General features: G+C 38.2%; 2 protein-coding genes across 3 annotated transcripts; both read left to right on the forward strand.

The window, feature by feature from the left end:
- Positions 1-4,855: 4,855 nt before the first annotated feature.
- LOC106092339 (DIS3-like exonuclease 2) lies at positions 4,856-22,985 on the forward strand. 2 transcript variants are annotated; one of them, XM_013259171.2, is made up of 4 exons: positions 4,856-7,638; positions 7,703-7,822; positions 10,509-11,214; positions 22,894-22,985. In XM_013259171.2, exons 1-3 carry the CDS (start codon positions 5,036-5,038, stop codon positions 11,149-11,151), a joined length of 3,366 nt encoding a protein of 1,121 aa, XP_013114625.2. In that variant the 5' UTR covers positions 4,856-5,035; the 3' UTR covers positions 11,152-11,214; positions 22,894-22,985. The 2 variants fall into 2 exon arrangements, 1 of the variants encoding a protein (XP_013114625.2); XR_009396375.1 differs by lacking the exons at positions 4,856-7,638; positions 7,703-7,822; positions 10,509-11,214 and adding an exon at positions 16,399-16,580.
- Positions 22,986-23,835, forward strand: LOC106092333 (uncharacterized; the record flags this gene model as incomplete). Its single annotated transcript, XM_059369364.1, has 2 exons — positions 22,986-23,220; positions 23,536-23,835. Coding segments are annotated over 2 exons (279 nt in total), but the record flags the coding sequence as incomplete, so codon positions are not given.
- Between the last annotated feature and the right edge of the window lie 1,058 nt (positions 23,836-24,893).

Here is a 24,893-nt window from a genome sequence, read left to right on the forward strand (position 1 = left end):
CTCAAACCGTGGTTTGATTTCAATTTGCATGATGGCTTTTGATCTGCCGACTGTCGTGTTACCCAGACCCACTAAATCTGTAACTAACTTCTTTCTGGGTAACCTCAGTATTTGGGCTGCCTCTTCCGATATTGAAGTGCGTTGAGAACCTTGATCGATTAAGGCTCTCATTAAAATTTGCTCACCACTTGCAGCCTTTACTCGTATTTGTGCTGTTGCCAACAGAGTGACAGCATTGCCTTCCATAGTTAATTGAGCTTTGGAGTTTGATCTCAGAGTTTCCTGCGTTTTGTTTCCTTCGACGTGAAGCATAGTAATATGTTTTCCGCCGCACTTGTCGCACTTGGTGTTAAATTTGAAGCATTTCTTTTCCGACGGGTGACTCAAACAAATTTTGCACATTTTCATTTTTTGTGCCCACGCACCTTTTTCAGCTGGTTGCAGTTTCAAAAATTTGTAGCACTCTTTTAACCCATGTCCTGATGCTTGACAAAATGCGCACGATCGTTGAGTTGTTTGGTATGACTGTGTTGTTTTTGCTCTTTGATGCGTGTTTCCTTTTTTGCTGTATACCGCTTCCAAAGCCAAGTATTGCTGCTCCAGAAAAGACAGGACATCCTCTAGCCTTTGGACTTCTTTTGATTTCTGGACCCATTGCTCATATTTCAGCAATCCTTCCTTATCTAGCTTTCTAATAAGGATCCGAGCAATGAATGGATCTGCCTCGTCTACCTTCATTCCCATAGCTTTCAATGCATGTAATGATTCCGTAGCCGTATCCAACAGCTGCTTTATACTGTTGCTATACTGAATATTTATTATGCCGTGGTCGATGATCTTGTCAAACAATGTGCAGAATAACAGCCGCCGGTTATCGTATCTCTGCTCCAGTATCTTCCATGCCGCACTGTAGTTCTCCCCTGTCACTTGAAGATGTTGTATTAAGCGAGCAGCATCACCTTTCACCACACTTTTAAGTCGATAAAATTTTTCGACTTCCGATAGCCTTCTGTCCTCCTCTACTAACTTTGTAAATATTTCTTTGAAGGAATTCCAATCGTTGATATACCCACTGAATATGGGCACTTTTAACTCTTCCAATCTAATTAAACTTGTTGATCCTGTATTTTGCATTGTTTCCACACGTTCTTCAATTTCCACACAGACATCCACGTATCTTTCCCTGATACAGTCCCAAGCTTCAATCATGTCTAAATCATCTTCGTCATCATCATCAATAATTATTTCCACTATTGATTCCAGTTGTCCATACTCTGATTGCAACGCCAGCCATTGCATATTTAAATAACTTTTATTCGCAGTTGGCAATCTGCTTTCTATTACTTCCAGCTTTCTTGTAATAGTTCTATACTTCAATTCAAATTTTCTTCTTAGCTTCGACACAGGCTTTTCTTGCTCTCTGCTAATTGCCTGATCTCTCGGCTGGGTGTTACTCTCATTTGCCGTTTGTTCGCTAGGTGCCAATCCAGCTGCACCTTGCGTTACCATTAATTTTTTCTCCGCACTGCCTTGCGTTATCTCTGCGTCCTGATTAGCTGCCACTTTGACTGAGGCTCCTTTTTCTTGCTGCTCAAACCCTTGCACAATTTTATCCATTTTGCTAATTGCTTCTTCTACTCGTCTTTGCAGCTCCTGGACCTCTTCTTCATGCCCACTGGACGACTTTCCGATATCCTTGTTTAACTTGTTGTAGCCTACAATGATTTCCTGCAGCCACTTTCTATTTTTCTTGACAACTGGCAGTAACATTTCCTCCACATCGAGGTCAACTGCTTTTACTGCCAACAAATGTTCAAGGTTTTTCAATTTCTCCAACAGAGAATCCGATTGACTCCTTGTGAACATTTTTCTTTCAATTTTAAATCACTTACACTGATTCGATACGTGTATTAAATCTTTGTTTATTCTTTACTACTTTGCAAGAATCACCAACTTTTACTTTAAACACACTTAACCGTACCGAAGGTTCGAAGGACCAAATGAATAAAACGAGTTTAATCCCGGAGTACTTTTTTGATACTCATTTATTTCTTCAAAATCTCATCCTTATATATAAACTTAAAACTAACTACAAACTAAATATCCTAAGAAAGGCAGGCAAATCTAAAAATAATCACTTTGGGAAAATAAGATCATAAACAAAGACGATAAACATCCTATGCAGATACTAAATAAATTTGTCCAGCTGCAAGCCATATGCTTGCCATTCAGACCGCTGTGTTTTCTGATAATCCCTAACTATTTCCTTATCTACGCACATTAAAAACTATCTTCCACTTATCCCTGTGCGATGCGTTGGCTAGGTAAAAATATAAACTCTTATCACATTTATGCCTGCCCTTAAAACTATCCTTTAAAATAAACAAAAAATGGAAAGTATCTTATCTATTCGTTCTCAAGGCTAAAACATTTCCATGACACACATCAACTAATATCCCATGTTTAGAAATCTAAACACCAATAGAACATAAAATTAATTTATTCGCAAATAAAAACGATTAAAACGAGAAGAGGGTGCAGATATTAATCCGCCCCATGCCACTATGAACTTATACCTAAGCCAGTAATCGGCTTGTTGTGCGCTCTAAAAACTATAAAAGGAAAATTTTAATATAGGAATACCGTGCTACTTACAAAATCCTTAATTGTTTTCAATACCACTCCCCCAAATTGGTTCATGTCTCCACCTTAGTGCCGGTATCTGTTAGACGCGAAAGCCGGACAATGACAAAGGAAATGCTCCAACGTCTCATCATCTTCCCCGTATGCCCTACACATGCTATCACTTGCCGCACCGATTTTACATAAGTGGGCTCGTAGTCCTATGTGTCCCGTTATGATACCAATAGCTATACTGACCTCCTTTTTTCTCCTTTCAGTAATAGCCACGTCTTCTCACGATCTGAGAAGATCTGTTCCACAACTTTGCATGCGCATTCGTCGCCCACTCCCTTAACTCGGACTCCATCGACCCGAAAGGCTTCGGGTTAACCAAGTTTATTGACGGCAGTCCTCTGGCCTTCACCGCCAAATCGTCTGCCCTTTCATTTCCCCTTACTCCGTTATGGCCCGGAACCCAAACGATGCGGATTTTCCCATCCTCAGAGAAGGCGTTAATCTCCTTCTTACACTGCAAGACTGTTCGTGACCTTACCGACCTGGTTGTTATTGACCTTATGCCAAATTTCCTGTCGATGGCAATACTAGGGTTCCGTCAATCCAAGACGGTGCCGATGGCAGCAGTGCCTCGCACTCGACTTCAAGGTTCATCTCAGGCATTCAATCGGAAACCTCTTCTCTTCCTTCCAGGTTTCCTATTGTCGCCTCGATTATACCGCGATGGTATGAGCTGCTTCCATCGTCAATCCATTCTCCCATTGCCTTAGGTCTCATAGCCGCAGTGGCTGCCTCACACTTAATCTGTATGTCAATGGGTCGGATATCTAGAATTGTCTCCAGTGCTCTAGTGGGCGTGGTCCACGTCGCTCCGCCTATACCAAGACAACATATTCTCTGAACCTGTTGTTTGGTCCTTATGGTCCACCAAACTACTGAGGCGTAAGTAAGTATTGGTCTAATCACGCTCCTGTAGAGCCAGTGGACTATCTTCGGATTCAGGCCCCATTTCGAGCCTACGGTTCGTCTACATAATGCCCATATTCCAACTAAGCAGTCAAATTTCTAGACACTTCCTAATTGACATTCTAGTTTTTATCATGTGTAGCAGCCACAAGATCAAAGGATTTATGATTATGTAAATAATAAATCAAAATGTGAAAAAAATTTAAAATCCAAACCAAGCTTTGGGATTTGGATACAACTCTGGAAGCTAACCTTCTTAATTCAACCATGATGTTGAGAATGGTTTCAAGATTTGCCATTAGAATTTGTTTTTGTTATATTCCCCACTAAAGCCTAGTACTGTCTTCAACTTTTCGGCCGAACAACTTTAAAATCGCATTATAAAAAAGGGTCACGAAGAAAATGCGAACACATTCCGTAGAAGTGGTACTTAGTTCTATAAATATTAGCGACATGTCGCGGCGCCAACACCAATTTCGCTTCAATCTATTGCCAATGTAATTAAATGCTCACGAAATGGGCACCAATCAACTCTGCTGCATTTTTCTCATTTATTAATCAAGTCGTTAGACCATGTATGACTACAACACTACAAAATCAGGATTCAATGGATATATTTTCACATATGACCTAACCTTCTACTTGTGAATCCTGCTACAAAAATAACAATTCATAAAAGTTTTCTTAAAAATAAATCGGGAATTTAATACCACTCAAAAATAGATAATCTCATGAATTTAACTAATATTACCAATAATAAATTATAGTGCATATAATAAAAGTTAACATTAACATTTTTTCTAAAATATAAATCAGGAATTTAATGCTACTCAAAAACATTTTCTTCGCAACATATCAAAGCGGATTCAAAAAGGTGATCTCACGCGAACAGCCGTTAACAGCTGGTCAGGTTTGACGGTATTAAGATGAAAGATTTTTGTTATCTTCTTTCGTGCATATTCCCTGCCCATGTACGCACACGTATACATACACACGTATTTTTGTCAGTTGGCAAAAATTCGATCAACTTGATGGCAAGATGGCGGATTGTTCTTCTTAAAGGTTCTTTTTGGCTGCTCGGACGAAAACTCTAACTCAGTTCTACCCGCTAAATAATTGTTGACTTCTTTGTAAGTTGTACGCTTAACATTAGGTAGACACAATTCCCCGTGTGTAAATGGGTCAATAAAATGTGTGTTTGTGTTTGGATGTGTGCGTGTGAGAGCTTTTCATATTTTGACATTCCAATTACATCTCATTTTGTTTTGTTGAAACGACAAAGATTAGCAAAATAATTAGTTTATTTCATTTATGTAGTAATTTCGCAACATTACACAACAAAAAACTATCATTCGCCACATAAGATAAAATTCAGACCATAGTGCTGACATTGAAATTAAATTTTTGCGTACAAAACGTAAAAAAGACAAATATGGAAGGTAACGATGATAAGAAGAGTCTACAAGGCCAACAGCCCCCACAGACAGCAACAAAAGACAACACAATTTCGGATAGTAAAAATCGGAAAGAAAGCAAAAAGTTTGCTTTGCAAAGGATCTCAAAAAAATCTGCTGACGTTATCAAAAAATTGCAGAACAGACGCCTTGCCTTGGAAAAGCGCGAAGAAGAAGTTAGGCGTAGTGGTGAGGCTACCAGCACTAATGATCGACATGCTAAGACAATGCTAAAGGTAATAAATCGAAGGATGCAGGTAATTTCCCACAATGGTGATGTCTCATCGACTCATAAGAACAATGAGGTGCCTGTGTCGGCCAACGTGCTGCCAGGTTCCAGAAAAAACGGCATGGTGGTGGCTCCCAAACAACAATATTCAAAAGAACAATTAGAATGTTTGGTTGATGGATTGCTGGAATTAATCAACAGATTGACATTTAATGATAACAATATGCTGGAGAGAGTCAATCAATTGGCGTCTAATATAAGGAATTTAAAGGATTACTCTTTGGTTTGGACACTGAACGATAGCACGCCCTCAACATCGCATCAAGTTCGCAACGAGGCTTGCCATTCACGGCGTGACAGTGAAAGATATGACGAACCATGTTCTTATGCTGTGGACAACAAGGGTGCTGCGGCAAACCGCACTTCCACCAAAACAAAGGAAACAAAACCTAAAAAGGAGAAAAAGGAATCAAGTCCACAAGAGACTCTTCTAAAATATATCAACGCCATTATTTCGGAATATTATGAGGATCGGCAGCAAAACGCAAAAGAAACTCCAAAAATAGCATGCGCACTTGAAAATCTGGATGACTTGGAAAGTTTTTCCAAATTGTTGGTCTCTGCTGGCTTGGGGCGCATCGTTGAGAAGGAGATAAGGATAAACCGAAAGAACAATAGACAAGCTTTTATAGCAATCACTGAAGATAGGGAAGGCTTGGAGAGAGATGGCATTATTACTCTGCCCGTGGCTAGACGTTATGCCTTTGATGGCGATATTGTTCGCGCATTTGTTTTGCATTCAAGCACCAGCAGTAATCAGGCACAAGGATCTGAGCTGCTAACGCGGAAGCCCAGAAATGCATCAAATGCATCGACTTCCTCCAAAATAGTGGGGGGCAAGGAAAACTCCATATGTTTGGCCGACGATGAAGATCCTTTCGACGAGGGGGATTTATCACAAGACACGGATCTGGAGGATGAAAATCTGGACATGGTCGACGGCACTGCCTATGTATCGGAGAACTGTCCCAAAGCTTTTGTAATCAGTATTGTAAAGCATACAGAGTTGCGTGAGGTTGTCGGATCAATCGCCTTCAAAAACCCTACCACGTTAAACTCCAAAACCTACTTCAAATTGAAGCCGCACGACATGAAATTTCCCATGGTCTATATTCCAACAGAGACCTGTGAGGAGCACATAAAGGCAGCCAGCAAAGATGATATAGTGGGCATGTTGTACTTGGCACATATTCTGGAAACAGATATCAATGGTCATTGCATTGGCGAACTACTACAACCAGTGGGAAAGGTGGGCAATTTGGAGGCTGAGATTAAGGCCATTCTATTGCACAATGGCCTTAAGGACCTAAAACCCTATGACCAAAAATTCTATGATCTGTATGACGGTCCAGTGCCGCCCATAACGGAAGAAGATTTGAAGCAGCGGGAAGATTTACGCAAAAAATGTATATTTACCATAGATCCTCTGACGGCAAGAGACTTAGACGATGCAGTTTCCGTAGAGAAACTGAGTGAGGACGAATACGAGATTGGCGTTCACATCTCAGATGTTGCCCACTACCTTGAGGAAAACTCGGAATTGGACAATTTGGTAAAGGAGAGGGCAACGTCCATATATTTAGTGAATGAGGTAATACATATGCTGCCTACATCGCTGTGCTTCCGTTGTTCTCTTCTGCCGGGTGAGGATAAATTTGCATTTTCAGTATTTTGGCGTTGGAATGCGAAGCAAAAAGAAATGTGCGAGCCACGGTTTACGCGTTCGGTTATCAACTCATGTTCGCAGTTTGCCTATGAGCATGCTCAGAAAATTCTAGACAATCCCGAAGAAAACTTCAGCAGAGATGATTTCCCAGAAATTCATAACAATTTTACACCAGACGATATTAAATGGCGCGTTCTCCTCTTGCATTCCATAGCCCAAGAACTTAAGGGTCAACGTTACTCTGCCGGAGCCTTATCAATAAATAATCCAAAGATAAGATTTTCCTTGGATCCTGTTACGGGAGAACCCACTGCCTTCGAAGTCGAAGGCCGCAAAGAAGCCAACTTCCTGATTGAAGAATTTATGCTGCTAGCAAACCAAGCCGTGGCCAAGTTTATACATCAACGCTTTCCCAATACCTCTATTCTTCGCCATCACCCACCACCTTTGCAAAAGTCCATGCGAGCTCTTAAGGACAGATTGGCAAATTTAGGCTTAGATTTTGATATAAGCAACTCAAAGTCTGTGTACGAAAGTATGAAGCGGTTGTGTAGTCAAGTTAGTGAACCTGAATCCGTAGAAGCTTGCCTCAATTCATTGTTAACAAAGCCTATGGCAAGAGCTCGGTGAGTTGTTACATGTTGTACAAATGCCTCCTGAGGATTTGTTTCTATAAAGTTTTCTTTTTAGCTATTATTGCAGTGAAGGTAGATCCTCAGAAGCTGATTTTTGGCATTATGCCCTGTCCATACCAATTTACACACACTTCACCAGTCCCATTCGAAGGTATCCTGATATTTTGGTACATAGGTAAGCATTGAGGCAGTGCAAAAATTGCATAGTCACGATCAATTCTTTACAGCATAAATTAAATTCTTTAAATTTTTGTATCATAAATTGAACATAGCTCATTGACAGGAATTTTTTATCGAATGCCAGTTAGAATATGATAATATTTTTTCTCCTCACCAATATTATCGACTTAGTGAGAGTATGTATTCCTATTCTTATTTCTTTATTGTTTTGGTTATACTCTTCCAAATACATGTCTAGTTTGTTCCGAAGGGACTTCCGGGATAAATCTTATATCAAATTTGGCTGTATGATCCGTCCTTTATTCCTAAAAACTTGCATTTTATTCCAATCGGCCTGTTTGTAAATTTGCCCATGAACATTCCATTAAGGAACTGAGGCAAACTTCTCACAAATCAATGAGTGCTGTCCGATTCAATTTTAAGCTCAATGATAAGGGATCTCCATTTTAAATCCGAGTCCGATTGGCAAAGTGCCTCACAAATGTCGCCATCATTAGGAGGGGATAACCACCGCTGAAAAATTTTCTAATGTTCCTGCCAGGATTCGAACCCAGGCGGATATACTAAACTCTGCACTACGGTGGACTACTGTATGCTCGTTTAAAGGTTTTTTTGGCGGGCCCTCGGACATTTTGTCCAAATTCGTATATTAGATTCGCACTTTATCTCAAAGTGCTTTGAGGGGCTTTTAGGGTTGAGAGCCCCCTTTAGTCTTTGCTCCAACTTTTGATATCATATTTGGTGTTGTTGTATCAGTGTGTTGTACACTGAGGCGGCAGCCCTTGCCAACGAAGGACTTCATCGGATCGATCCGGTACAGCATCCGGATATCATATTTGTTGTTGTTGTAGCAGTGTGTTATACTCTGAGATGGCAGCCCTTGCCGATGAAAGTCTCCATCGGGCCAATCCAGTACGTACAACCGGGATGCCATGGAATTAATGATCATATTTGTTGTTGTTGTTGTGTTCCAATCGGCCAATCGGTTTAAGCGTTTTTTTCGGGGGAGACAGGCCTCCATGAAACTTGGTATGATATTCGTATTTTACTCTCAAATACCTTTAAAATGTTTTCTCCTCACCTTTCATGTGGACCTGTTCCATCAGTAGAATGATCCTTCTTCCCGTGCGAAGCCATAATTAAATGTTGTCTTAAGATCATCTGGACTGTTATCGCTGCTGTCATCCAGCATCTCAAGTATGGGCAACTACAACCCAGGAGCTCTACAAGAGATAGCCTCAAGATCAAACAGCGAATAAAGCAGGTTGAAATACCATTTTTGATGATACGGTTGCATGAACGGTAAACAGCTACCTATTGAATACCGCCTGTATTCCCTTATACCTGATAAAGGTAACCTTCTTTGGTAACCACAGTAGTTCTGAACCCAGGGACCAAACATGGCACGTCATCTGTCCACCAGCTAGTCAATCTTAGCCGAATTATAACCACATGATTGGACACGCCCCAGCTAAGTTGCATCTAGAAATTTAACAGTACCTCTTCGCGCAATTTTATGGCAGAGGATTTTGGTATCGTCAAATAAGGAATTTAGGCCCAATCATGATGAAATTTGATTTGAATAGTTTTAATCAAAGCTTTGGACTTGTCCAAAGTAATCAGTTTAAAACTGAACTGACCTCGTATTAGAAGCATTGGTTGTCGTTGTAGCGATCTCCCTTCTCTCACCAGTGGCAAAGACGCTTGAGGCATTACTCCTCCCGAGGCTCGTAGGAGAATTTCCATTCGCCGACCATCAACATGGATTTCGAAGACTGCATAGCACAACAACAGCTTTGCATGCCATCACCGCACACATTTGCCGTGGCTGCAATCAGCCCAGGCAGGCTATGTGATAGGACGGTCCTCGTGGCACTGGACCTATCGCAGGCATTCGACACGGTCAGCCATGCCAAATTATTTAAAGACATCGCCAACACGTCCCTCCAGCCAGGCTTGAAACGGTCGCGAATTATCTGGATGGTCGCCAGTCATTTGTGGAATTTAGGGATAAGAAGTCGAAGCACCGTAGATGGGGTGATATCTCTGGCACTGTTCAATCTCACCTATCCTCCATTCCCTCTCCAGACTGCATAGAGATCGTATCATATGCTGACGATTTTACGATCATGGTATCAGGCCCCCCTCCCATTGTTGACATCTGCGATAGCTTGAACGTCTACCTCAACGAACTTGCCTCATATTTCGCTGCAAGAAATCTTAAGATATCTGCCACCAAATCACTGTTCACTACAAATACGCTTGAGGTGAATACTGAGCTGACTGTGATGGTCGATGGAGAAATGATTCCGACCAACAAGTGTCCTCAAGCCACTTGCTGGCAGCACTTGGGGTGCAGACAAAGAAATCTTGTTGACCACCTACAGAGCAATTGGCTGGTCTGTGCCAAGCTTTTTGTAAATTGGTTGGCATACATGGCGTTTTATTGATAATATTGAAAACAGTAGTATCCAGATGTTGGAGTTATTTTAAGTAATAAAGAACAATTTTTTCTGATATTTCAGCTAATTTTAGAATAATCAATTTGATGGAACATCGAGATGCTTTGAATTTGCGAACACCATACCTAAAAACAAATTCTGTTTTTCCCCATTATATTTAAATTTGTATATACGCTGGCTCGTTTAATGATCATTACCCCTTTAAATATGTATTTCTAGAACCCTTGCAGCATCTTTAAATTACTGCCCACCATCAAAACGAACTATCGATGAACTACATCAATTGGCGAAGATTTGCAATGAACAAAAAAATAACGCCAAAAATGCTGGCGACGAGTCCACCGATCTATTTTTTGTCCGTTACATCAAGGCCAAAGAATCCATTACCCTAAGGGCTGTGGTAGTCGATATTTTCCAGCATATGATGAATGTTGTCACCATAGACACTGGCCACAATTTTACTATTACTTATAAGATGCAAAAAGTCATAATAGACACCAGCAATGCACCATCACACATTTTGATCTCGGAAAAGAAGTCTCAAATGTCGCCCATAAAATTGCAACTCTTTTCCACGGTCGATGTACGCATAGTGATACGAAACAACAAGACCTGTGCTTTTCTAGTGTCACCAGACAAGTCACAGAGACGCCAAAATTGCAAAGAGTCCTCAAAGATACGTGACAAAACTTCACAAAGCAACATCACTGCCTCAAATGGTGACCGAACTAATTCAACATCCGAGCCGGAGGAGGTGGATAAAGAAAACAACTCAAACAAAAAAGGGGCAATACCCAAGAAAACGAAAAAATCCAACAAAAAACCTCAAGTTGTTTACGCTCTACGTCCAGATACACCATAAAACCCACTTTCCATGTCCATTGGAAACTTTGCCTCCTATACATAAACATGCATAATGAAAATGGTATTAATTTCGTTCGTCATAAATAGTTTCAATTTAAATTAATGTTGTTACAAGAATTGTTTTTTTTATATTATTTTTTTTCATTTTGTTATCTCATGTTTTTTAACCTTAAGTTTAGCATAGCGCTCCACCCGATTCTTGGGCAAAACATACAAAGACGCACTTGAGAATATTTTTTGTTTACACGAATTTAGACGATTTTATGTCTCAAGCATTGACATGTTTTGCGAAATGAGAATTTATTTCTTCTCCTCTATAAGCATTATTTAAAATGCTATGAACTCGATTCATTTTTATCATTGTGATTGATATTATATTTTTTAAATATGCTAATTTTTATTTATTATTATCATGAAAAAAAAAAATCTACAAATGGCAAGCCAATGACAAACCAAGAGAAAATGTATTTTATTGTAAAAAAATGGCAAATATTTTCGAAAAAAATTAATTTTTTTTTACAAATTAAAGTTAGAGTCATAGGAGGCCACCGTAGCGCAGAGTTTAGCATGTCCGCCTATGACGCTGAACGCTTGGGTTTGAATACTGGCGAGACCATCCAAACAAATTTTCAGCGGTGGTTTTCCCCTCCTAATGCTGGTAACATTTGTGAGGTACTATGCCATGTAAAAACTTCTCTCCAAAGAGGTGTCGCACTGCGGCACGTCGTTCGGACTCGACTATAAAAAGGAGGCCCATTATCATTGAGCTTAAACTTGAATCGGACTGCACTCATTGATATGTGAGAAGTTTGCCCCTGTTCCTTAGTGGAACCACGTTCATGGGCAAAATTTGCATTTGCATTTGTTATACGGGCGTATTAAAAAAACTAAATGAAGCCTTAAAATAGGCTAATTTGACAGTTCTATAAAGGAAATCTGTCAAATGAAACTATTTCAAAGCTACAAGGTGAGTAACGGTACCATGTATTCAAAAAAAACGAAAAAAACTGACAATTTAAAAAAAAAATTTGTGCAGTAATAAAGCTGATTTCGCCAAAAATTACAGATATTGATAAGATTTCCTATAAATAGAAAATCTTGAAGAAAAAACGAAGTATGACAAAAGGTTTTATATCGGCAGAGCCCGGCCGGGATTCGAACCTGGGCACAAGGAGCAACAGCGGGAGCAGTTGTCGTTGTCTAGCGTTCGAAGCCACCAATACAACTTACAACAGATGCACAAAATCATGTGTACTACGGAAGAAGTCTAATTTGCCACAGAAAGAATGTCCGTCATCGACAGGATTGTCGAGCGTGGTTATTGTGGTAATTGTATCATAGATGCGTTTTCGCTATTAATACGATTCAAATACAACATACCAACGCATGGCCCTTGAAGCCATCACATCTAATATTGGTTGGACCCAAATTTTAATAACATATTCGTGTTCTGGTCTCCAATACCTTTCATTTTATACCCATATTGTGCACATCGGACCACTTTCGGATATGGGTGGCGTTTTTGCGGTAAAGGGGAGGGTCCGCTTCCATTTTCCATTTTTTTTTCCATTTTGGTTTTGAAAGGTTTTTTTACATTTTGTTTCCTTTTTCACATTTTTATCGTTTGAATTTATAATTACACGTTTATAATCACAACTCTTTTGTGGCTGCTACACATGAAAATAAAAACTAGAATGTCAATTTTACAGTGTACAGAAGTTTGACAGCCTAATGGGAATTTGCGTCACCATCGCCACAGGGTTGTATCGTTGATTTCGTTGTTGTTGGGCTTAAGACCTTACCTTCTAATTGTACCAAGATTTAGGCCTTAAGCACTAAGGAGCTTTGCGTTTTTGGTTCAAAACAAAGCTCAAAGCGCTCATTCTGTTTTGGCCTTCATTCTCTTTAGGTCCTTGCAAGATATATTCATTTACAGGTAGTGGCAGTTGCCCAACAACAAAATAATTATAATACACACACACAACCAAAACTGGTTGATAGATAGTGCACTTCGCGAGAAAAAATTGTACTCAGCTGTTTACTGTACACTATCTGGTAATTATGCCACGGGTCCTTGGACCAGCGAAGGGCAAATACATTCATGTTTACTATTGCACCCATTCTGTGCGCACTCAAGACGTAAGCATAGGGCTTGGAAATTACCAGCAACATATATTCATTTACAGTTAGTGCCAGTTGCCCAACAACAAAATATTGAGTGCACTATCTGTCAAAATTAGCGATAGTGTAACTCTGATTTTGTGTATGTAACTAGATGGCGCCATTTTTCGTTTTTTTGTGTATTATGGTTCTTAACATACGCACACACACAACCAAAATTCTTTGACAGATAGCGCACTTCGAAAAAAAAATTGTACTCAGCTGTACACCCATTCCCATGGGTTCGAAGCAAGATGTTCTTATAATTTATCTCAGGTTAAGACAACCGATTGGTGAGTGTTTTTTGGCCCTTACAAATTTAACCAACCTCATGTGTATGGGCAAATTATATACATACAAACACTTACACTGACAGAAAAATTGATGCCAAACGTGCTTATTTTCATACTATGCAGTGTTGATAGTGAAACTCTCTCTCTCTCAATGGTATCAAAACAACAACGTGGTACGGATCAAATATAAAACGGTAGGTACCGTTTTTAGTTATCCCTCCTAATGCTGACGACACTTGTGAGGTACATTGTAAAAACTTCTCCCCAAAGAGTCGCACTGTGGCATGCCGTTCGGAATAGGTTATAAAAAGCAGACCTCCTATCATTGAGCTTAAACTTGAATCGTTGATATGTGAGAAATTTGCCCCTGTTCCTTATGGGCAAATTTGCATTATTAAAATGAATGTCAATAAAATAATAACCGGAAATTATGGGAAAAGTACCGTAATTTTTCTATCAGTGTAACATTTCTCAGATAGTTTATCAAAAAGGAGGCTTCCTATGATAATTGTTTATTTTATTTTTATGACTATACAGAAAAAAGATAAAAATTGGGTTCAATCACGAAACTAATTGATCCAATTAATTTTTTAGTTGAAACTGCTTGAAAATTTTTTCAATTAAAAAAATTACATATTTCATTAAAACAAGTAAGAGCGTGCTAAGTTCGGCCGGGCCGAATCTTATATACCCTCCACCATGGTCGCATCTGTTGAGTTATTTGCGCAGTATCTCTTTTTAGGAAAGAATAATGAATAAGGACGGAGGAGCTATATCAAGTTATAGTCCGATTCAGGGCTCAAGAAGCAAAATCGGGAGATCGGTTTATATGGGAGCTGTATCAAGCTATAGATCGATTCTGACCATATTGTACGTGACCACACGTATGTTGAAGGCCATAGGAGGAGCCGTTGTACAAGATTTGTACCAAATCGGATGAGAATTGCGCCCTCTAAAGGCTCAAGAAGTCAAGACCCAAGATCGGTTTATATGACAGCTACATCAGGTTATGAACCGATATAAACCATACTTAGCACAGTTGTTGGAAGTTATATCAAATCATTATGTGCAAAATTTCAGTAAAATCGGACGAGAATTGCGCCCTCTAGAGACTTAAGAAGTCAAGACCCAAAATCGGTTTATATGGCAGCTACATCAAAACATGGACCTATTTGGCCCATTTCCAAACCCAACCGACCTACGCTAATAAGAAGTATTTCTGCGAAATTTCAAGCGGCTATCTTTACTCCTTCAAAAGTTAGCGTGCTTTCGACAGACAGTTCGACTTAAAATGTCACGACGATCAAGAATATATACACTTTATGGGGTCTTAGACGCATATTTCGAGGTGTTACAAACAGAATGACGAAATTAGTATACCCCCCTCCTATGGTGGAGGGTATAAAATGATTAAATAAATAGTTTTTTTTTTAATTGAAAATGGTTGAATCAATTAATTTTTTATTTGAAAATTTCCTTAAACTCAATCACGATCGTAATTGAAGAGAAATCCGGATTCAATCAAAAAATTATTGATTCAATTAATTTTTTTTAATTAAAAACATTTTTATTTTCAATTAAATTTTAAATTGAAAAATTTTCTTGATATTTTTTCTGTGTAAAATCGAATGTTGACAAAAAGAAAAAATATTTGTAATACCACTCTCAAGTTAAGTACAAACTTTTTTGCCTGGTTTCACTAATTAATATTAATATGAAGTATTTAATAAATGTGACAGTTGATTTTCTTCACTTCCGTGTATCGGCCTGCGTAAATTGCAACAATTTAGTACTACGATTTCTTGAAAGAGAATGCCTGTTGTAAACCTGTTGATGCAATTTTCTTTGTTACATACCCACTTACCAGCAACAGTTTCTTGATAAAATGATGATACTCGCTGCGCTGTATGTACTAATGAGTTGTCTCACCTGCTTCGACTTGGGCAAGAGCAGAACAATAATGTTTCCCAATAGTGAGCGTGAGAGTACCAGAGGATGGTATATTGACAGGTGCCGGTAAAGTTTAAAAACTTACGCCTGTTTTTATCAAGGATACTCAGTAGTTTTTTTTACAAAGTAAAGGCCAAAGCAAATATAAAGAAGAGCCTTTTAAAGGGGCGGTGAATCAGAATTTTAAGAAATCTATCAAATTTTTTCTAATTTTAGATTTAACGAAATTTAGAGAAAATTTACTTTTGTTTTTATCGATTTGAGCCGAACTTAGCACGCTCTTACTTGTTTTGTATGAAGGAATTAAAAAAGAGGATCCCAAATGAAAGAGGAGCTAAGGAACTACTTCCTTTTGTGGAACGGAACTAAAAGAAGCGATCACTAAAAGGAACTAAAATGCCCACTGCTACATGGAACTCTGCCCTATAAACGTGGTTCTATCAAAAATCTTACTAGCCCCTGGGTTATGCAAGAATTATTCACCACACCAAACGTCATATATTTACATACCTTACAACTTTACTATCAATTGCCACGCACCCAAAGAAAATTTCATTGTGGACTAAAAAGTAGTCTTTCAAATTTTATAAAGTAGAGGCATTGCAAAAAGGCCTCTGGTAGGCCTTTATTTTCCCACCTATCATCGAGGGTTATGAATGAACTTATCAATGTCAATAGTTACACCATTGGTGGGTTTTTTTTGGGGAGGCATGTATTGGTATTGGTTTATTTTTGGTGAGAAACCACAGCCAGAACTCGATCGATATGCAAATGTAGATTCATTCAATTGTCCAGAGCAACAAACATCCAAACAAGTGTTATTTTGGTAAGTCTCGTGTGTTTGCCTTTTCACACATGGCATTTGTGGTGAGGAGCAGCCGATAGCATCTCTAGAACGTATCGTAGCATATTTAGCAGCCTCCATGCCAACAGTTAAACAGTTCACTTGAATCCGAACCCATAAACGGTTGACTCTGCAGAAAGAACGAATTCGTAGACATGAATTCTTTACTATTGTGTGTTGGTAATAAAATAGAACAACAACAAAAAAATATCTACAAGAACTATTCGAAACATAAATATCAAAAAAAACGTAGTGCTTTCAAAACGTTATAAAGTTTGGAGTTTGTAAAGTTTTTGTTTTAATAACTTTAATTTGTTGAGTTCTTTGCACAGCAAATTAACATTGAGTTTAATTTCGTGCATCCCGGAACCAAATCTCTGGACGAAAATTATTTGAGCCTTGAACCGTCAGAAAGTAAATTGTATATTAAACAAACATTTAAGTGCAAATTTCGTTGGTTACATAAAAAATAATTTTGTTTATCTAGCAGCTGCTTCTTTATACACGAGCATGCCTCTTTATACACAAGCGGTTAAATTCAAGTTTTCAAAATTTCTTGCATCGTTAAGCACAAATGAACCGGTGTTTAATAACTTAAGAAATTAGTAATGAGCTTAGTTACACTGAAAGAAATCTCTAAGTAGAATAACAGCAAGGAAAAACGACCTTAAGTTTGGCCGAACTAGGCCAACCTCAAGATATCATTTGTGTATCTTGTGTAAAGAATACTCAAGGCGCTACTTTAGGCTGTTGGAAGTCATAACAATTGCGGGTTTCAGAGGCTAAAGATCTCAAATCGGCGGATCTGTTTATATGGGAGCTACATCAGATCATAGGCCGATTTGAACCGTACTTGGAACGTTTATTGGAAGTCTCAGTAGAACACCACGTCACACAATGGGAAAAAACTATTAAAAAACGTATGTCATTTGAGAACGGATAGAGATAACTCAACTCTTTGAAACTTGAAATGGTTATAGCTGAGGTTTTTCCATTTTTTAAAAACATTTTCAAAAATTAAAAGTCGAATATCCCCGAAACCAGTAGAGGTATTATCTACATCAAGCTGACTGTTTTGGGCGCTATCTATCTATTTAAATTTCAACTGACGGACGGACATACCTGGATCGTCTATGAATATAACGACGATCTTGTACTTTATAGCGTTGAAAATGTGTTCTTTGCTGTGTTGCAAATATTGGGTTGCCCAAAAAGTAATTGCGGATTTTTTAAAAGAAAGTAAATGCATTTTTAACAAAATTTAGAATGAACTTTAATCAAATATACTTTTTTACACTTTTTTTCTAAAGCAAGCTTAAAGTAACAGCTGATAACTGACAGAAGAAAGGAAGGCAATTACAGAGTCACAAGCTGTGAAAAAATTTGAAAATATGAAATATGAAAAATCCGCAATTACATGCGTCTGAAAACACGCTCCATTTTTTCGGTGTATATCCAATATATCATCATTTAAGAATACAATATTTCGGCCAAATAATACTTAGTGCAAGTGAGGTTTTAGATTCATTCTTAGTATAAAATTATAACAAAAAACCTATGTCCAAAGAATTAAATCTATTAATAAATAATAATAATACCAAATTAAAGAAATTAAAAATAAATATGTAGATTCAATCACAATACATTGCATTCCACCAATCAAATGACAACATACATTTACGAATACTTATTTCTTATACTTTATCTCAGTCATGTCAAAGATTAAAGTCTAATGATTGTGCTTTCTTTTGATAGAGAAATTCTATTTGTTATACTTTTATTGCTTTCGAAATAAGAAATGTTTGGAGTATATTTTTAAAATCTCATACCCTGGGATTGGAAATATATGGGTTGCCCAAAAAGTAATTGCGGATTTTTTAAAAGAAAGTAAATGCATTTTTAATAAAACTTAGAATGAACTTTAATCAAATATACTTTTTTTACACTTTTTTTTCTAAAGCAAGCTAAAAGTAACAGCTGATAACTGACAGAAGAAAGAAGGCAATTACAGAGTCACAAGCTGTGAAAAAATTTGTCAACGCCGACTATATGAAAAATCCGCAATTACTTTTTGGGCAACCCAATAAAAATGTTTTTGCATAAAGCCCTGGTTATACTCTCGTAAACATACCGTAAAAGTAGGAAAATGTGTTAGCTGTTTAGTTTTGGCTTATGAATACACATACAAATGATTACCGAACATCGGTCGATCGTAACCGGAAAGTAGAGTTCAGTAAAAACAAAATTTTACGTTCCGGTATCGTCTCAGCTGACAAAATTTGAAGTTTAAACAAATTTCAAAACCAAAAATTTAATTTAGAAAACTGATTTTCTCCTATTTTATGATTTCTTTGTGGAATTTAGCACAATTTATTGTTAACTAGCTGAACCGGGCCCGCTCCGCTGCGCCTTATTTAACTCTCTAATACCTTTTTAGGGTGGAGACCCTTCGCCCAGAATGCGGATATTGAATTCATTGTAGCCTATGACGCTCAACGCGTTCGAATCCTGGCTAGAACATCAGACAAAAGACAAAGCGATGTTTATCCCTTAATGTTGGTGACATTTGCGAGGTACAACGCCGTTCGGACTCGGTTAAAAATAAGGTCCCTTATAATTGAGTTTAAACTTGAATCGGAGAGCACTCATTGATGTGTGATTTGCCCCTTCTCGGTTCCTGGTGGTAATGTTCTTCCTTAGGGTAATGTTCTCATTAGGAAAGGGATTGTACCTCACATATTTCGACTCAAATATGGATATCAAATTTGTGCTGCACTTCCTAAATCCCTTAAATGTTAGCCCCATATTGCCATTGCCGTTAAATAAAGGGTGATTTTTTTGAGGTTAGGATTTTCATGCATTAGTATTTGACAGATCACGTGGGATTTCAGACATGGTGTCAAAGAGAAAGATGCTCAGTATGCTTTGACATTTCATCATGAATAGACTTACTAACGAGCAACGCTTGCAAATCATTGAATTTTATTACCAAAATCAGTGTTCGGTTCGAAATGTGTTCAAATTTGACAAATTTTGTTCAGCGATGAGGCTCATTTCTGGTTGAATGGCTACGTAAATAAGCAAAATTGCCGCATTTGGAGTGAAGAGCAACCAGAAGCCGTTCAAGAACTGCCCATGCATCCCGAAAAATGCACTGTTTGGTGTGGTTTGTACGCTGGTGGAATCATTGGACCGTATTTTTTCAAAGATGCTGTTGGACGCAACGTTACGGTGAATGAAGACATTTCGAACCGAACACTGATTTTGGTAATAAAATTCAATGATTTGCAAGCGTTGCTCGTTAGTAAGTCTATTCATGATGAAATGTCAAAGCATACTGAGCATCTTTCTCTTTGACACCATGTCTGAAATCCCACGTGATCTGTCAAATACTAATGCATGAAAATCCTAACCTCAAAAAAATCACCCTTTATGAACCGTTTGGAGGGTGTTTTGGGGCTAGGGTGGCCAGCGGCACTTTTTACTGAAAATAGATATCAAATTCGTTCTTTATTCCCAACGGAAATGAAGTTCAGTTTAGGGGTTACTTTAGGGCGTACCCAAAAACACTTGGCTCCAAAGTTAGATATCAAATTCGTTTTCTACTCTCAAATACCTCCCATTTGATACCCATATTGTCATAATGGGTCAAATAACCCTTTTGACGTATCCTTAGGAGGAAACGCTAAAGGCTTGAACGCAAATTTTAATGTCATATTCGTAATCTACTCCCCAATACCTTTCATATGAGTCCCTTATAGCCATGGTCGGCTAATATGCCCATTTGGGGGTATTTGGGTCCATAACTTGGACCTAATATTTTATGCCATCTATGTAATCTACTGCCTAATACTTTTCGTTTGAGTCCCATATTGACATGAACTTCAAATAACGAAACAAACAAACCGAGTCCCACATATCCGTGATCAGCTATTGTGCCCATTTTGGGTGTTTTTGCGGGGATGGGGTTACTCTCTATACTTCCACATGAATTTGTATGCCAGATTCTTTGTCTACTCCCGCATATTTTTCATTTGATACCCATATTGTCCTTATCAGACTACTTTTGATTTTGAGTGGTGTTCCGTCTGTCTGTCGAAAGCAAGCTAACTTACGAAGAAGTAAAGCTAGCCGCTTCAAATTTTGCACAAATACTTTTTATTAGTGTAGGTCGGTTGGGATTGTAAATGGGCTAAATCGGTCCATGTTTTGATATAGCTGCCATATAAACCGATCTTGGGTCTTGACTACTTGAGCCTCTAGAGGGCGCAATTTTCATCCGATTTGACGGAAATTTTGCACATGGTGTTTTGGTATCACTTCCAACAACTGTACTAAGTATTGTCAAAATCGGTACATAACCTGTTATAGCTGCCATATAAACCGATTATGGGTCTTGACTTCTTCAGCTTTTAGAGGGCGCAATTCCTATCCTAGCCGCTTAAAATTTTGCACAAATACTTTTTATTAGTGTAGGTCAGTTGGGATTGTAAATGGGCTAAATCGGTCCATGTTTTCAGCTTTTAGAGGGCGCAATTCCTATCCAATTTGGCTATAATTTCGCACGTTTTGTTTTGGTTTCGCTTCCAATAACTGTGCTAAGTATGGTTGAAATCGGTTCATAACCTGGTATAGCTACCATATAAACCGATCTGGGATCTTGATTTCTTTAGCCTCTAGAGGGCTCAACTCTCATCCGATTTGGAAGAAATTTTGCACGTGGTGTTTTGATATGTCTTCCAAGAACTGTGCTTAATATGTCGCAAATCAGTAAATAATCTGATATAGCTGCCACATAAACCGATCTAGGATCTTGACTTCTTGAGCCAATATAGCGAGAATTTCTCATCCGATTTGACTGAAATTTTGCATGACGTGTTTTTGCTGTTAACGGTATGCTACCTGGTAATTATGTAATGCTCCGTATAGAGCATTCCACTATCCGCAACCTGTGAACGCTCGCAGCTAAGCTTCTCGTGACAGCAATGAAGTTGACACTCAAAAATTAATGAACTTTTTTCTTCTTGCTCTGATTGGTCGAAACAATTTTGCCGAAAATTTTAAATGTCAGGGCGAATCGATTTTTTCTTTCGCCCTGTTTAGAAATTTTGACATATCAAGTTCCCAAAAAATATGCTTTGTTGCATAACATTATTACCTGGTAGTGTACCGTAAACAGCTGAGTATAATTTTTTCTCGCGAAGTGCACTATCTGTCAACCAGTTTTGATAGGGTGTGTGTATTATGGTTAAGAACCATAACACACAAACGAAGAAAAATGGCGCGAACTAGTAACATACACAAAATCAGAGTTGCACTAATCACTGATTTTGACAAATAGTGTACTCAACGAAAAATGGCGCGAACTATGAACATACACAAAATCAGAGTTGCACTAATCACTGATTTTGACAAATAGTGTACTCAATATTTTGTTGTTGGGCAACTGCCACTACCTGTAAATCAATATGTCTTGCTTTGTTGTAGCAATTCGCCGATGCGGCCACCTTATTAAATACGCCTTGCTCGTATGTATATAAATTGTCATGTCATATGACTAAATTTGTATCATCTAGAGAAAAAATTTCCGCTGTATGTAACAATTAATTTCTTTGGGGCGGGAGGTTGTCAAAGTTACTAAAGGAAATTTAAGAAACCAGTTCTAATCTTAAATGTAAATGTAAATATGGTTGTGTAAGCTTGCATCAAATTTTTTCATAGTTTACATTTACAACTATCAAAAATGATTACATGATGTATTGTAAATCTGAGGTTGTTACATTAACTTTTATGATAAATAGATTGGTTTAGTCAGAGGCCACCGTGGCGCAGAGGTTAGCATGTCTGCTATGACGCCGAACACCTGGATTGAAATCCCGGCTTGAACTTCAACAAATTTTTCAGCCATGATTATCCCTTTACTAATGCTACCAAGTGGTGTCGCTATGCGGCACGCCATTCGAACTCAGCAAGACATATTCATTTACAGGTAATGGCAGTTGCCCAACAACAAAATAATGAGTACACTCTCTGTCAAATTCAGTGATTAGTGCAACTCTGAATTTGTGTTTGTTCATAGTTCGCGCCATTTTTCGTTGTTTATGTGTTATGGTTCTTAATTATAATACACACACAACCAAAAATGGTTGACAGATAGTGCACTTCGCGAGAAAAAAATTTACTCAGCTGTTTACGGTACACTAATTGGTAATAATGTCATATGGAACTCGGCATAAAAAAGGAGAACCCTTGTCATTGAGCTTAAACGTTAAACGGACTGCACTCATTAATATGAGAGAAGAATCCCCGGTTCCTTAAGGGAATGTTTATGGGCAATTTAGGTTGGTAAACTTTTGACTATGAATTTATCAAATGCAGACAATTGCAAAATAAGTCTTATATTAGTTAGGTTATAATGGCAGACTGCCATTCAGACTGGCTTAGACAATTTTTAGCCCATTATCCCTTAAAAAATGTTTAATTGTTCTTGCAGTACTGTCGTTAATACTATGCGAAACTCTAGCCCGGCCACAAAATGATTTCTTTGGGCAGCAGCAGTTCCAAGGCAATCCCTTCCTACCGCCAAACCAAGGGAATGGAGGCAACAACATTATTCAACCGCCTACAGCCGCCACCACACCTGCTCCAGCAAATCCTGCAAGCACAGCTGCTCCAAGTCCCCGGACTACGGCATCACCTCGATATTTATCATGTCTACAAGGATGTCCTTCCACAATGGAGTATAATCCTATATGCGGTTCTGATATGATAAGTTATCACAATAATGGCCGATTGACATGTGCTCAGAGATGTGGCAAAAGTAAGTAGGGAATGTTGTTAAAAGACATTTTTTTTTTAAATTCTAAATCTGGGTGGCCCATTGGGGGTTATTTTTGAACATTGACTTTAACATCTTCAATGGTATTCAGAATGTGTAAAATTTTCCATAGAAGGTTTGTGGTTTTTCGAAAATTTTGGACTCAATTAAACATAGACAAACTTTAAAAATGTAGATATATATCCGTATTTTTACCAATATATTGAACCGCCAATATATTGAAGGTCGTGGGCCAGCCTAAATTGCTTATGTTTTTGATATTTCATTAAATATAAATATTATTTTTTTTATTTTTAGATGTTGCCGCCTTGCGAGCAGGCACATGCAATCCATTGACGTAAATTGGTGACAATTTAAGTTATTCAATACATTTTTTATTGTTCTATTGAATAAAGTGTATACTATTAATGTCATCTAATAAACTCTAACACCGGTATTCACAAAAAAGCGTTTTGAAGCTCTAAAGAAGGTTTATTTGACAGCTTTCCTTTATAGAACTATCAAATAAACCTATTTTAAGGCTGCATTAAATTTTGTGAACACGGCCGTATATTTTTGAATTTTTGTACAGAATAAAAAAAAACTATAAATGAAGAAGAGTGCAAGCGTTTCCCATTTCCTACCCTATAAAGTATATATATTCTTGATCAGCGTAAAAATCTAAGACGATCTAGCCATGTCCGTCTAGCCATGTTGAAACCACGCCACAGTCTTTAAAAATAGAGATGTTGAGCTGAAACTTTGCACAGATTCTTTTTTTTTTGTCCATAAGCAGGTAAGTTTGAAGATGGGCTATATCGGACTATATCTTGATACCTTGACATCTTTCTTCAATATGGCACATATCGGTCCAGATTTGGGTATAGCTGCCATATAGAACGATTTCTTGATTTAAAGCCTTGGGCCCATAAAAGGCGCTTTTATTGTCCGATTTCGCCAAAATTTGGGACAGTGAGTTGCGTTAGGCCCTTTAACATTCGTCTTTATTTTGGCCCAGATCGGTCCAGATTTGGATATAACTGCCATATAGACCGATCTCTTGATTGAAGAATTTGGGCCCATAAAAGGCGCATTTATTGTCCCATGTCGCTGAAATTTGGGACAGTGAGTTATGTAAGGCCCCTTGATATCTTACTGCAATATACCACATATCGGTCCAGATTTGGATATAGCTGCCATATGGACCGATTTCTCGATTTAAGGTCTTGGGTCCATAAAAGGCGCATTTATTGTCCGATTTAGCCAAAATTTGGGACAGTGGGTTGTGTTTGGCTCTTCGAAATCCTTCTTCGATTTGGTCTAGATCGGTTCAGATTTGGATATAGCTGCCATATAAACCGATCTCTTGATTTAAGATTTTGGGCCCATAGAAGGCGCATTTATTGTCCGATGTCGCCAAAATTTGGGACAGTGAGTTATGTAAGGCCCCTCAACATCTTTCTGTAATATGGCACAGATCGGTCCAGATTTGGATCTAGCTGCCATATAGACCGATCTCTTGATTTAAGATTTTGGGCCCATAAAAGGTGCATTTATTATCCGATGTCACCGAAATTTGGGATTGTGAGTTATGTAAGGCCCCTCAACATCATTATGTAATATGGCACAGATCGGTCCAGATTTGGATCTAGCTGCCATATAGACCGATCTCTTGG

The sequence above is a fragment of the Stomoxys calcitrans genome, chromosome 1 (genome assembly GCF_963082655.1).
Source record: "Stomoxys calcitrans chromosome 1, idStoCalc2.1, whole genome shotgun sequence".
Lineage (NCBI taxonomy): Eukaryota > Metazoa > Arthropoda > Insecta > Diptera > Muscidae > Stomoxys > Stomoxys calcitrans.

Excerpts from the sequence above, each read along its gene's own strand:
- LOC106092339 (XM_013259171.2), top strand. The coding sequence starts at position 5,036 with ATGGAAGGTAACGATGATAAGAAGAGTCTACAAGGCCAACAGCCCCCA. Across the intron at positions 7,639-7,702 it reads AAGCCTATGGCAAGAGCTCG|CTATTATTGCAGTGAAGGTA; the intron begins GTGAGTTGTTAC and ends TTTTCTTTTTAG. Across the intron at positions 7,823-10,508 it reads CCTGATATTTTGGTACATAG|AACCCTTGCAGCATCTTTAA; the intron begins GTAAGCATTGAG and ends ATGTATTTCTAG.